This window comes from Balaenoptera acutorostrata, chromosome 4 (assembly GCF_949987535.1).
Source record: "Balaenoptera acutorostrata chromosome 4, mBalAcu1.1, whole genome shotgun sequence".
Lineage (NCBI taxonomy): Eukaryota > Metazoa > Chordata > Mammalia > Artiodactyla > Balaenopteridae > Balaenoptera > Balaenoptera acutorostrata.
The window spans coordinates 54584152-54598868 of NC_080067.1; the positions used below are offsets into that span (position 1 = coordinate 54584152).

The 14717-nt window shown below is 37.1% G+C and overlaps 1 protein-coding gene across 2 annotated transcripts in view; it reads left to right on the plus strand.

Annotated features, from left to right (window-relative positions):
* Nucleotides 1–14717, plus strand: part of PRKCI (protein kinase C iota) — an 80988-nt gene that overhangs the window by 8095 nt on the left and 58176 nt on the right. For both annotated transcript variants that reach the window (XM_007197524.2, XM_057545496.1), the window contains exon 2: nucleotides 6637–6758. In XM_007197524.2, coding sequence (XP_007197586.1) covers nucleotides 6637–6758 — 122 coding nt within the window. The remainder of the gene's footprint in view (nucleotides 1–6636; nucleotides 6759–14717) is intronic.

Here is a 14717-nt window from a genome sequence, read left to right on the forward strand (position 1 = left end):
CAGAAAGATCCCACATGTCGCGGAGCAACTAAGCCTGTGTGCCACAACTACTGAGCCTGCGCTCTAGAGCCCGCAAGCCACAACTGCTGAGCCCATGCACCACAATTACTGAAGCCCGCGCGCCTAGAGCCCGTGCTCTGCAACAAGAGAAGCCACCTCAATGAGAAGCCCACACACCGCAACGAAGAGTAGCCCCCGCTTACTGCAACTAGAGATAGCCTGCCCCCAGCATCGAAGACCCAACACAGACAAAAAGAAAAAAAAAAAAAAAAAGAAACCAGAAGCAATATTGTAACAAATTCAATAGACTTTAAAAATGATCCACATCAAAAAAAATCTTAAAAAAAAAAAATTAAAACAATTTTATTTATTTATAACAGTCATTTAAAATTTGTTTTATATCTTATTTATAATTATCATAAAATCATACCTTTACATGGTAGAAAAATTAATAATATTCTATGCCATTCAGAAAGGTCTAAGTATTGGTTTGGCCAAAAAGTTCATTCAGGTTTTTCCGTAACATCTTAAAAACCTAAACGAACTTTTTGGCCAACCCAATACAAAGTACATCTTCTTTCCATCTCTAGTCTCTCCTTAATGCCCTGTTCCACCACCCAGAGTTAACTACTATTAAAATTTTGCTTTCTTTTATTATATCTGTTGATCAGTATGGAAGATGAGGAATTTAGCACTTCTTCATTGCCTCCTCTCCTGACTATTTTTAGTTTTTCTTGTGGTTACATTTATAACTTAAATAATATACCTCCTCCCTCTTTTCTTTTTTATTTATAATTGTGGTAAAAAAAAATTTAATTGACCATCTTAACCATTTTTAAGTGTACAGTTGAGCAGTGTTAACTATATTCACATTGTTATGTGACCAATCTCCAGAACTTTTTCGTTTTGCAAAACTGAAACTACATACTAACAACTCTCCCATTCTCCTCCAAACCCCAACCCCTGGCAACTACTATTCTATTTTCTGTTTCTATGAATTTGACTACTCTAGATACTTCATATAAATGGAGTCATACAGTGTTTGTGTTTTTGTGGCTGGCTTATTTCATTTAACATAACGTCTTCAAGCTTCATTCATATTGTAGCATGTGTCAGAATTTCCTTTCTTTTTAATCCTGAGTAATATTTCTTTGTATTTATATCACATTTAGTTTATGTATTCATCTGTCAGTGGACCCTTGGGTTGCCTCCACCTTTTGGCTATTGTGAATAATGCTGCTATGAATGTGGGTGTACCAGTATCTTTTGGATTCCCTGCTTTCAGTTCTTTTGGATATATGTACCCAGAAGTGGAATTGCTGGATCATATGGAAATTCTATTTTTAATTTTTTGAGGAGCATCCATACTGTTTTCTATAGCTGCTGCACCATTTTACATTCCCACCAACAGAGCACAAGGTGCTAATTTCTCCACATCTTTGATTATACTTGTTGTTCTGTTTTTTTCATAGTAGCCATACTAATGGATGTAAGGTGACATTTCATTATGGTTTTTTTTATTGGCGTACAGTTGATTTACAATGTTGTGTTAATTTCTGCTGTATCATTATAGTTTTGATTTACATTTCTCTAATAATTAGTGATAATGAACATCTTTTTTTTTTAACATCTTTATTGGAGTATAATTGCTTTACAATGGTGTGTTAGTTTCTGCTTTATAACAAAGTGAATCCGTTATACATATACATATATCCCCATATCTCTTCCCTCTTGCGTCTCCCTGAACATCTTTTTCCTAAGCTTGTTGGCCATTTGTATATCCTCTTTGGAGAAGTGTCTGTTCAAGTCCTTTGACTATTTTTAAGTTCAGGTTATTTGTTTTTTTCTTGTTCCCTGCTTTTACATTTAATTATTAGTTTTAGATATATTGACTCTCCACTAAGAAAGAGACATTTTTGAATTTACACTTCCTTTTGCTTTCTCTACATCTTGATTTTTCTTGGTAATTTTTATATTGTAAAGGTTTATAACATTATTCTGTTCTTTAACTCATATTTTTTTAAAGTAATTTTCAAAAGCATTTATAATGAATTCTTATGTAAGTGTGATGCACTTGAAAAGCCAAGAAGTGTACTTAGATGCTTAGAGAAGGAAAAGTAATCTTGTGTCAATAAAACTTCTTTTAAGGGTTCCTGTTAACTTTAGTTTTGGGGGCTGGTATGTTTTCTCCATAAATTTTATCCCATCTGTTTTCAATCATCTAGGATTTTCTCATACTTTTTGGTCTGCTGCTGGTGCCTTTTTCGTGTTCTAAGACTTTGATAAACTTGTCATTTCAGTTTTCTGTCATTTCATTGGGCCCTTAAGATGAAAGGTTATAGATGTTTGTTCCCTCCACCATATTAAACCAGAAGCATCTGTTTTTGTTTTGTTTTGTTTTTCTGTGTGTTGTTTTTAGAAGGTTGGGTTATTTTTATCTAATAAGGGTTCACTTCTATTTAAACTGTTATATGAATACATAATGTTTTAAAATTTATTGAACACATTTAGAGTATGCTATATGCTAGGTACTATTATAAGTATTATAAACATGAATTCACTTAATCCATTAAATCCTTATAATATCATAGGAGATGATATTATTCTCATTTTATAGATGAGGAAATTGAACCAACAGAGAAGTTAAATAACACCTAAGGTTATACAGCTGGTAAGTGATAGAACCTGGATTCAAACCCAAGCATACTGGCTTTAGCTCTCATGGTCTTAACCATTATACTATGGCTGCCTCGTATATGTCATTCCTCCATTGTGGAATGCTTTTTATTTTACATTTCCTCATGCTTTTTTTTTTTTTTTTTTTAATACTTTATTTATTTATTTTATTTATTTATTTATGACTGTGTTGGGTCTCTTAGTTTTCGTGTGAGGGCTTTCTCTAGTTGCGGCAAGTGGGGGCCACTCTTCATCGCGGTGCAGGGGCCGCTCTTCATCGCGGTGCGCGGGCCTTTCACCATCGCGGCCCCTCCCGTTGCGGGGCACAGGCTCCAGACGCGCAGGCTCAGTAGTTGTGGCTCACGGGCCCAGTTGCTCCGTGGCATGTGGGATCTTCCCAGACCAGGGCTCGAACCCGTGTCCCCTGCATTGGCAGGCAGATTCTCAGCCACTGCGCCACCAGGGAAGCCCCCCTCATGCTTTTTTTAGAGACCAACATATGACACCTCCATTCACTCAACATATATTAATTGAACATCCACTCTGAGCCAGACGCTTCTTCAGATATTGGTGATACAGCAATGAGCAAAACAAAATGCCTGCTCTCATGGATTTTGTTTAGTTGGGGGAGACAGACTGTAAAATACGTATAATTTATATATGCTGGCAACGTATTTTCTCTGAAGAATAAAAAAAATTAACTAGCTTCATACACTAAAGTAGACTCATTTAATCTCAGAAACAAGGGTTACAGTTTTTATTAGCCAAACTCTTTTTTAAATTAATTAATTTATTATTATTTTTTGGCTGCGTTGGGCCTTCGTTGCTGTGCACGGGCTTTCTGTAGTTTTGGTGAGCAGGGGCTACCCTTTGTTGTGGTGGCTTCTCTTGTTGCGGAGCCTGCGTTCTAGGCACGTGGGCTTCAGTAGTTGTGGCTCACGGGCTCAGTAGTTGTGGTGCACGGGCTCAGTTGCTCCGTGGCACGTAGGATCTTCCCAGACCAAGGATCGAACCCGTGTCCCCTGCATTGGTAAGCGGATTCTTATCCACTGCACCACCAGGGAAATCCCTAGCCAAACTCTTAAAAGTGAAATTGACTGACTGTATCCATTGTGCTTTTGTCACAAAATAACATCTAATGATACCTGTGCGTTGGGTGGATGCTGCTGTGGGAGGTGGTGTTGCAGATTAGCATGCAGGTGGTTTTTCAGGAGTGCTTTTGGGGTTGACAGCTATGGAAGAGAAGGGGAGAAGCAAGCTTAGGTAGGAAAAAATCAAGATGCCCTGAAGTCTCTACAGAAATCTTAGTTGACCCTCCAGGGAGTCCTGAAGATGAGTTGACACTTCAGAGCTTTCTTGAGTCACGTCTGGGACCTTTATACCCCCATATTGAATTGGCTGTTGGTTGTGGGCTGACCAGGAAGGGGATTTGACTATAGGCGAGCAGTCACATCTCTGAAGGAGGCTGAAGACTGGGGATGTCTACTGGTAGCACTCCTGGTAGCTGGGATGACAAATGCTCCATTGCTAATGGGGGATTCTGGAGGTGGGGTGGAGAGCGGGAAGGTCAGATCACAGCATGCACCACGAGTGTCATTAGGAGATGTGGATTTGAATTCGCGTTCTGTTTCCTAACTGTGAGACTCTGGCAAATATTCCCCTGTGCTATGCTTTTTAAATCTGTAAAACAGGATTAGTAGGTCTATTTTGAGAGTTATTATGAAAATCATATAAGATGTTTGTTCAAACACCTGAAACATGCTCAATATTCTATACATGTTTATAGGCTAAGGAAACATAAACAGTGATATTTCCTTGTCAAGAGTGCACTTTTTAGAAGTTGGGTTTCTCCTGGAAAATACTACTTCTACATTCAGTTAAGAAATATTTGAGGCCCTATTATGTAAATAGTTATGTGAATATATTAAAAAGTCAAGAATTTTTATCTTCCAGCTGTTTATAATCTAGCTAAGGATGTGTGTATATATAGCTAGTTGAATAACAAAAATTGGAACATAAGATACATGTTGGACAGGTTTAGAAGTATAGACCATCAGGCTTATGTGGTTGAAAAAGTTTTATTTTTTTTTTTTTGAAAAAGTTTTAATGGAAGTTGATATTGAAGAAAAAAGTTGATGTTGAAGAAAGAAGGTTGATATTAAAGAAAGATCCCCACCTCCCTCCTTAAACTGAGGACAGGTCAGGATTAATACTTGGATCATCAAGGTCTTATGTGTGGTGGTTTGAGTAAACAGATGTCCGTAATAGAGAGTTTGTGTCAGGAATGGTGTGATCACATTGAGAATAGAAATTGGAACAAGCTTATCAAGAGTCTTAAATACCACAGAGAGAGTTGGAATTACAGATTTAGGAGACCCTTACGTAGAGATAATAGTTAAAACATTGAATGTGAATTAGGTTTCAGAAAGAGAGAGACAATGAATATGAGAGAGGTTGTGAAGAACGTCTTGTGATTGGAGACAGAGGAGACTTAATAAGTGTTCAGAATAGTAGAAAGGGAGCCAGGGAAGCAGACTGTTATGAAAGCTAAGGCAAGAGGGTTCCAAGAGGCAGGGGCAGAAAACCATGCAATGCTTAGAAAGAGAATGATTATCAAGAAAAGGCCATTCAGTTTCTATGTGTGGCTCTCTGCTTACCTTCTATAAAGCCCCTAAAGACTGCAGTTTTAACTTTTTTGCAGATGTCTAAAATTTTTAATACCTTATTTCTTACTGTGTGTTCTACGTTCCAACTACACATGTGTGCTTGCACAGTCCCTAACACAGTGTCATTTCCTTCCTTTCTTCAACAGATATTTATCAAATACCCATTCTGTGCTAGACACCGCGTTGGCCACTAGGAATATAATGAACAAAATTCCTACTTTAATCAAGCTTACGTTCTAGCTGGGGTAGATGGTAGACTATAAACATTGGTTTATCTGTCCAGTGATAGAAGAGGTAGGTCAGAGGGGCAGCTAGGGCCATTCACACAGGGCCTTGTAGACCCTGCTAGAGACTTTGGATTTCCCTTTACTTTGGGGAAAGGCATTTGGAGAGTTTAAAACAAAGGAAAGACAGGAACTACATTAATTTTGTAAAACCCTTATGACAGAGGTCACTATATGTGTGTTAAATTAAGAGTCATTCAGTCTGTTTGACTTACCTTTGAAAGGATGACTGGCTGGCTACAACATGGAGATTAGATCACAGGTAACCTTCTTATGGCTCCCTGGAGCAAAACCCAGGCTTCTGTTCTAAAACATTTTGTTATGTTTTTAAGTCTCGTTGTGAGTAGCTGCTAGGTGGATTTATTTAAGTACTATGACTTATCCAACAGTAATATAAAAATAAACACACATTTATGTCAATTCCTTCATTTTTTTTGGTGTCTACCTTAAAATATGAATCCTATTTTAAAACCAATTTTGGCAAATGAGTTGTTAATCTGGGTGATGAATCCGTGGAAGTCAGGGCTGAGAAAGAGGACATGACAGACCTTTGTCAAATTTTTGAAGGGCCATCTCTTGGATGAAGGTAGACTTTTGGGGGAGGGGAGATCTGGGACTAGAGATTGAAAGAGATTTCAGTTAAGTATAATGCAGAGTTTGTCAGTAATAGAGCTGTTTGTCTGTGGAGTGGAATGCCTCACAAAAGAGTGAGCTTCTGATAACTAACATTAAAGCAAAAGTGTTACTACTATCTGTTAGAGCAGTTAGGGTGGGCTTCCTGAATGAGGAGGGGAGATTGAATTAAGGTTTCTCACAAAATCACTATTTTTACCTTTAAGCATTATTCAATATTGGTATTTTGTTTTTTACGGAGATAGTTTACTGGAAGCGACACAGGGTGGTGCACACACAAAATAACTGAAGTCCATCAAATTGTCAGGCATTCAGTAAAATGTAGAGCATTATTAGTCTTAGTCATTGTCTAACTTAAAACTCCTTTTTTTTTTCAGGGATATCATGATAACACATTTTGAACCTTCACTCTCCTTTGAGGGCCTTTGTAATGAGGTTCGAGACATGTGTTCTTTCGACACCGAACAGCTTTTCACCATGAAATGGATAGATGAAGAAGGTGAGTGAATAAAGAGATGGCTGCCTGTGTGAGCATTTGATTTAAGATACCATTTTGTAATTTTTTATAACAATAAAACTATATTTAATTTCAATCAATCAAAATGTTGTAGCTTTTAGAATCTATTGCTCAAGACTGCACGTAAGCAACTTAAATGCAAATTATATTGGTAGCGCTTAAGGGAAGCAGACTGTGTACTTTTTTTTTTTTTGCTCTCCTTCTATTTGATATTTTTTTATTAGTTATCTATTTTATACATATTAGTGTATATATGTCAATCCCAATCTCCCATTTCATCCCCCCCCCACCCGCTTTCCCCCCTTGGTGTCCATACGTTTGTTCTCTACATCTGTGTCTCTATTTCTGCCCTGCAAACCAGTTCATCTGTACCATTTTTCTAGATTCCACATATATGCGTTAATATATGATATTTGTTTTTCTCTTTCTGACTTACTTCACTCTGTATGACAGTCTCTAGGTCCATCCACGTCTCTACAAATGACCCAATTTCATTCCTCTTTATGGCTGAGTAATATTCCATTGTATATATGTACCACATCTTCTTTATCCATTCGTCTGTCGATGGGCATTTAGGTTGCTTCCATGACCTGGCTATTGTAAATAGTGCTGCAATGAACATTGTGGTACATGTATCTTCTTGAATTATGGCTTTCTCTGGGTATATACCCAGTAGTGGGATTGCTGGGTCATATGGTAATTCTATTTTTAGTTTTTTTAAGGAACCTCCATACTGTTCTCCATAGTGGCTGTATCAATTTACATTCCCACCAACAGTGCAAGTGGATTCCCTTTTCTCCACATCCTCTCCAGCATTTGTTGTTTGTAGATTTTCTGATGATGCCCATTCTAACTGGTGTGAGGTGATACCTTATTGTAGTTTTGATTTGCATTTCTCTAATAATCAGTGATGTTGAGCAGCTTTTCATGTGCTTCTTGGCCATCTGTATGTCTTCTTTGGAGAAATGTCTATTTAGGTCTTCTACCCATTTTTGGATTGGGTTGCTTGTTTTTTTAATATTGAGCTGCATGAGCTGTATATATATTTTGGAGATGAATCCGTTGTCCACTGATTCATTTGCAGATGTTTTCTCCCATTCTGAGGGTTGTCTGTTTGTCTTGTTTATAGTTTCCTTTGCTGTGCAAAGCTTTCAAATTTCATTAGGTCCCATTTGTTTATTTTTGTTTTTATTTCCATTACTCTAGGAGGTGGATCAAAAAAGATCTTGCTGTGATTTATGTCAAAGAGTGTTCTTCCTATGTTTTCCTCTAAGAGTTTTATAGTGTCCAGTCTTACATTCAGGTCTTTAATCTATTTGAGTTCATTTTAGTGTATGCTGTTAGGGAGTGTTCTAATTTCATTCTTTTACATGTAGCTGCCCAGTGTTCCCAGCACCACTTATTGAAGACACTATCTTTTCTCCATTGTATATCCTTGCCTTCTTTGTTGTAGATTAGTTGACCATAAATGCATGGGTTTATTTCTGGGTTTTCTATCCTGTTCCATTGATCTATATTTCTGTTTTTGTGCCAGTACCATATTGTGTTGATTACTGTAGCTTTGTAGTATAGTCTGAAGTCAGGGAGTCTGATTCCTCCAGCTCTGTTTTTTTCCCTCAAGATTACGTTGGGTATTCAGGGTCTTTTGTGTCTCCATACAAATTTTAAGATTTTTTGTTCTAGTTCTGTAAAAAATGCCACTGGTAATTTGATAGGGATTGCATTGAATCTGTAGATTGCTTTGGGTAGTATAGTCATTTTCACAATGTTGATTCTTCCAATCCAAGAACATGGTATATCTCTCCATCTGTTTGTGTCATCTTTGATTTCTTTCATCAGTGTCTTATAGTTTTCTGAGTATAAGTCTTTTACTTCCTTAGGTAGGTTTATTCCTAGGTATTTTATTCTTTTTGTTGCAGTGGTGAATGGGATTGTTTCCTTAATTTCTCTTTCTGATCTTTCATTGTTGGTGTATAGGAATGCAAGAGATTTCTGTGCGTTAATTTTATATCATGCAACTTTTCTAAATTCATTGATTAGCTCTAGTAGTTTTCTGGTGGCATCTTTAGGATTATCTATGTATAGTATCATGTCTTCTGCAAACAGTGATAGTTTTACTTCTTTTCCAGTTTGGATTCCTTTTATTTCTTTTTCTTCTCTGATTGCCGTGGCTAGGACTTCCAACACTCTGTTGAATAATAGTGGCAAGAGTGGATATCCTTGTCTTGTTTCTGATCTTAGAGGAAACGCTTTCAGTTTTTCACTATTGAGAATGATGTTTGCTGTGGGTTTGTCATATATGGCCTTTATTATGTTGAGGTAGGTTCCCTCTGTGCCCACTTTCTAGAGGGCTTTTATCATAAATGGGTGTTGAATTTTGTCAAAAGCTTTTGATTTAAGGTACCATTTTGTCTTTTTTAAATTAATTAATTAATTTATTTTTGGCTGCATTGGGTCTTCGTTGCTGCACGTGGACTTTCTCTAGTTGTGGTGAGCGGGGGCTACACTTTGTTGTGGTGTGCAGGCTTCTCATTGCAGTGGCTTCTCTTGTTGCGGAGCACAGGCTGTAGGCACGCGGGCTTCAGTAGTTGTGGTATGTGGGCTCAGTACTTGTGGCTCGCGGGCTTTAGAGCGCAGGCTCAGTAGTTGTGGCGCACGGGCTCGGTTGCTCCATGGCATGTGGGATCCCAGACTACGGCTCGAACCCATGCCCCCTGCATTGGCAGGCGGATTCTCAACCACTGTGCCACCAGGGAAGCCCTGTTTTTAAAACGTAATAAAAGTCCTAATTAACTTAAGGAGGGAAAGGTATGTTAGAAATTTGATGCCATTCTTATTTTCCTTCAAGTATTTGAGTATCAAAGAGTACAACTTTGTTTTGCCCTTTTTACCCTTAAATATAGTGAAATTAATGTGACTTTTTCCCAGCAATAAGGTAAACATCTCATTAAATAGTGTTACATTTTAGTTTAATTTTGAATATATGTTGCCTTATATTTTAAGACATTACTTTCAATAATTTGACAGTACTTTACAGAAAATATTCTTTAAAGAAAATGTTTTAAAAAAAGTGTAAAAGTGATTGTGACAACCATTATTTCAAAGGTGGTGGCAAAAACTTGATTCAGAAAACATTTATTGAATATGTGTGTGTTGAGGATAGATACTTTCTATTCTCAAACTCCACAGGGAGATGGACATGTGAAAAACAAAAGTGACAGTTGAACCTGAATGCATAGGGGCCTCAGAATACAAAAGAAACAGCATCTGCATATGCCTGAAATATTTGCAAAGTTTGAACTAAACGTATAACAGAGTAAAAGTTTTTGAAGTGGAGTAGGTGAGGGGAGAACCAGAAAGAAAGAATAATATCTAAAAAGGCACAGAGGTATGAAGAACATGGTGTGTGTGGGAAGAGCAGTAATTCACTAAATTGAAAGTATGGGGAGGCCTCCTTCTGGCAGTCCCATATTGAACTGGAGTTGGAAGAGGTGAGTCTGGTCTCAGAATGGAGGTAAAACCACCACCAGGTCACTCCCAGCCTGCTGCCACCAGGAGGAGGGCCATGATCCAAAGGAACCAGCGCTGTTGAGAAAACTGTTGATTGGAGGTCTAAGCTTTGAAACTACAGATGATAGTTTAAGAGAACATTTTGAGAAATGGGGCACACTTACAGTTTGTGCAGTGATGAGAGACCCCCAAACAAAACGTCCCAGGACCTCTAGTTTTGTGACTTACTCTAGCATTGAAGAGGTGGATGCAGCAGTGAGTGCAGGACTGCCCTGAGGTTGATGGGTGTTTAGTGGAACCAAAGAGAGCTGTTTCTAGAGAGGATTCTGTAAAGCCTGCTGCCCTTCCGAAAGTGAAGAAACTTTTTGTTGGTGGTATTAAAGAAGATACAGAAGAATATGAGAGTCTACTTTGAAAAGTATGGCAAGATTGAAACCATAGAAGTTGGTCTTTCAACCATGGAAGACAGGCAGAGTGGAGAAAAGAGAGGATTTGCTTTTGTAGCTTTTGATGATCATGATACAGTTGATAAAATTGTTGTTCAGAAATACCACACTATTAACGGGCATAATTGTGAAGTGAAAAAAGCCCTTTTTAAACAAGAAATGCAGTCTGCAGATCGTGAAGAGGTCGTGGAGGTGGATCTGGCAGCTTTGTGGGTTGTGGTGGGAACTTTGGAGGTGGTGTAGGGTTTTTGTATTTAACCTGTTAACCAGAAGCCGTGGGAGCCTAGTTACGCTAATGCTGCTTTTTAAGAGACAACTTTTCCCAAAAAATAATTATAATATTAATCAGTTACTATTCGGATGAGATGCTGATTTTCATAAGGGCTATTATTGCTGCCCCAAAAGGGCTTGTTAAAAATTGAGATTTGATGTTAATTCACTTTTTTAAAAAATGACTTTTGAGGGACAGGTGCTTAAAATAAAACTAGTTTCTAATTTTTTTTTTAATTAATTAATTTTAAAAGTTAAGGATGGGGAGTGGTAAGGAACTTGGGCTAGATCCTTGCTACTCAAAGTGTAGTCTGTAGTACTTAATAGAAAAGGGGGCTCTCTGGCCCCATCACAGACTACTGAATCAGAATCTACATTTTAACAGGATCTACAGGTGAGTTGCATGAGTATTAAAGTTTGAGAAGCATAGGACTAGATCCCAGAAGGCTTTACAGACCACATTAGACTTTATTTTACATGATGGAATGTCATTGAAGTGTAGTTGAAAGATGTCTAAATATACTAGTTTTGTATAATGGTTTTCTATTAATTGTAATACCAATGGAATTTCATTTTAAGCAATGTCATTTTAATATTTAGCTCAATATTTGGGGCTGGCCATTTCTGTGTTCCGTGATATGAAGAGCCGTGAAAAGATATTATTCCAGCTTCAAGCTATGGGTAAACTGAAGCCCATTTTCATTTTTTAAGGCCATTTTTAAAAGTTTCTCTAAAGTAATCCATGTTTACTGTTTGGGAAAAAAAAAGAGATGATCATGAAATTTAAAAAGAAGTCTTCTGTTTGCCCTTTATCTTCTCTCTTCCCTCACCAATCCTAGTCCTAAGGGAGGAAACCACAGCTTAGTATATATCCTTCTAGATATAGTCTATGCATATACAAATATTTCTTGTTTCTATACATCACTTATAAGCACACTTTATTTCACACACACAAAAAATGTATACGAACCATTAAGCAGTACTTCCCTTTTATATTCTGTATTGGATGTTTTTTCATTTCAGTGTGCATCAATTTGCATCATTACCTTTTTTTTTAAACACTGCATAATATTCCATATTGTAGGTATTTCATGATTTATTTACTCTTTTATTGACAGACATTTGGACTGTTTCCAGTTTGGGGCTATCATAAGTAGTATATAAGGAACATTTTTATATGCAATTTTGTGCTGTTGTGTGGGACTCTCTCTGTAGCAAATGTGCAGAATGTGCACATTGTAGATTTTGGTAGATAGTGACAGTTTGCTCTCTAAGAACGTTGAAACAATTTATGGCACAACTACATTGAATGAGAGCATCCCTTCACTCTTGCCTTCACCAGCCTCAGATTTTTTGAAAATCTAGCTAGCTAGATTTGTATTTTAAATTTTGTACTACTGAAGAGTAAGCTGAGTTTTCTCATCTCTTCATCTACTTTTTGACCTTCTCTATCTAAAGGTTTGTTTAAATATTGTTAATTATAAATGGTGTGGATATTTCACAGTATGTCTTCAGCCTGAAAATGAGACTATATAATTTAGCACAGCGCATAGAATATAGTTAGCATAGGGAGTTGCCTGGCGGTCTAGTGGTTAGGACTCGGAACTTTCACCCCATGTGGCCCGGGTGCAGTCCCTGGTAGGGGAACTGGGATCCTGCAAGCCACACAGCGAGCCCCCCCCCCCAAAAAAAAAAAAGAGAGAAAGAAGAAAGAATATAGTTAGCATCAATCAACTGGTTCTTACCCGAGCCAGTGTTATTTTTATTTTAATCCTGTCCTGATCATTTCATGTCATTTATTTTCCACTTAGGGTCTTTTCATTCAGTGGTTTTCAAACTGTAGTACACATAGGAATCACTAGATAATGCTTTTTTTTTTTCAGAAGTTTATTTATTTTATTTATTTATTTTGGCCGCACTGCGCGGCTTGTGGGATCTTAGTTCCCTGACCAGGGATTGAACCCGGGCCCTCAGCAGTGAGAGCGTGGAGTCCTAACCACTGGACCACTGGGGAATTCCCTAGATAATGTGTTTTATTAAAAGAAATTGGTTTAGAGACAGTCCATTTAAAATTTTTATAGTACATTTATACTTTGTATTGTCTTTGCCTGGAGAGTTCTGTTCCCAGACTGCCTCATGGCTGTCTCTTTCTTGTCATTCAGGTCTTAATTCAAATGTCATGTCCTCCAAGAAGCCTCTTAACCCCTATTCACTTTGTATCTTATTTGTATGGTAGAATGTAAGCTCCAGGACAGCAGAGATCTTGTCTTTTCCATGGAGTTCCAGTGCCTAGAGCAGTACTCAATAGTAGCATGCTCAAAAAATATTTGTGAATTGTACAAAGGGTGGTAGCAAGCCTTTCCACAGTTACTTTTATGTCAGTTATTGGAGATTTAAGCATTAGGAGTTGCAGTTTATTCTGTTTTTTCTTAACCTAATAATGTATTTTAATTAACAGATTCACATAGTAAATTAAATTAATTCTCTGATGAAACAGCCTTATCCTTTTATAGTGTAACTCATAGTTCTTTCTCTCTAAATAGCTATTAAGTGTCCTAATTTTCTGGGGAAACTCTAAAACTGTAGCCTTTGCCTCATTCAAGTAAAGGTTAAACTTTTCATTAAGGTCTGTTGATTCCCATGTGATCCTTTTTACACTGGTGAATTCTGATACCAGTCTTTTCTTAATTTTAGGCTTACAGAGCCAGTAGTAATTATTTTTCAGCTCCTTGCAATTATTTTTCAGTTGTAATTTTTCATCTTTATTTTTAGCCATGTAGGCATTGGGGCATGCTTATATGGAGAAGAAATTTTCTCTAGGATCAGTGGAAGACAGGACTATAATTTGATTTCTCTGGTTTATGAGAAACATTGTTCTAGAAGCTAAACATTTAATTGTGGGATTTTATATCAGAGCAAATAAAGATCATACTTCATTTCTTTACACAGATTTATGACAACCATTCTTTTTCTTTGTGTTCAAAACTAGTTTTACTGATTTGTTTTGATGTGCATGTGGAAAAACTGGTTTGCTTAATCTAACTAAACATTTTAGAATGAATAGTATTTTGTAACAATCATATTCTCGTTCTCATATGCAGTGAGAGTGTGGGGCAGGGCATGATAAATGTGAGTTTTTAGTTCCCTATATAAGTGTGAATGTTTTTCCTTAAGGATGTGCTTTAAAAATATTACATCTAATATTGAGTATTTTCTAAATTTCTAATTCTATAATTTCTAATTTATTCAGGGTCTGAATACCCGGTTTAAACTTAACTGTGTCACTTCTCTTTTACTAGACACTAGTAATTTCTGTCACTAGCCTTTGGGTATTTTGTTTCTTGTTAAAGTTTTTATTGAGAATAATGCATGCTTTTTAACAAAAATATTGGTTTATTTGAAGGAAAAAGTGTCTCTGGAGATCTTCAGACCCCCAGAAATAGCTGCTATGAACGAATTTATGGTATCTCTTTCTGTGAATATACAACTAGAAGGGATAGGGTAACAATTTTTTTCTGTCTTACAAATAGACTAATATTATACAAGCTGTTATTTAACCTGCTTTTTCCCTTACCATCTTGTAGGTAGCTTGTCATATCCATGGTTTTTTTTTTTTTTTTTGGCCACACCACACGGCTTGTGGGATCTTAGTTCCCTGACCAGGGATTGAACCCAGGCCCTCAGCAGTGAGAGCGTGGAGTCCTAACCACTGGAC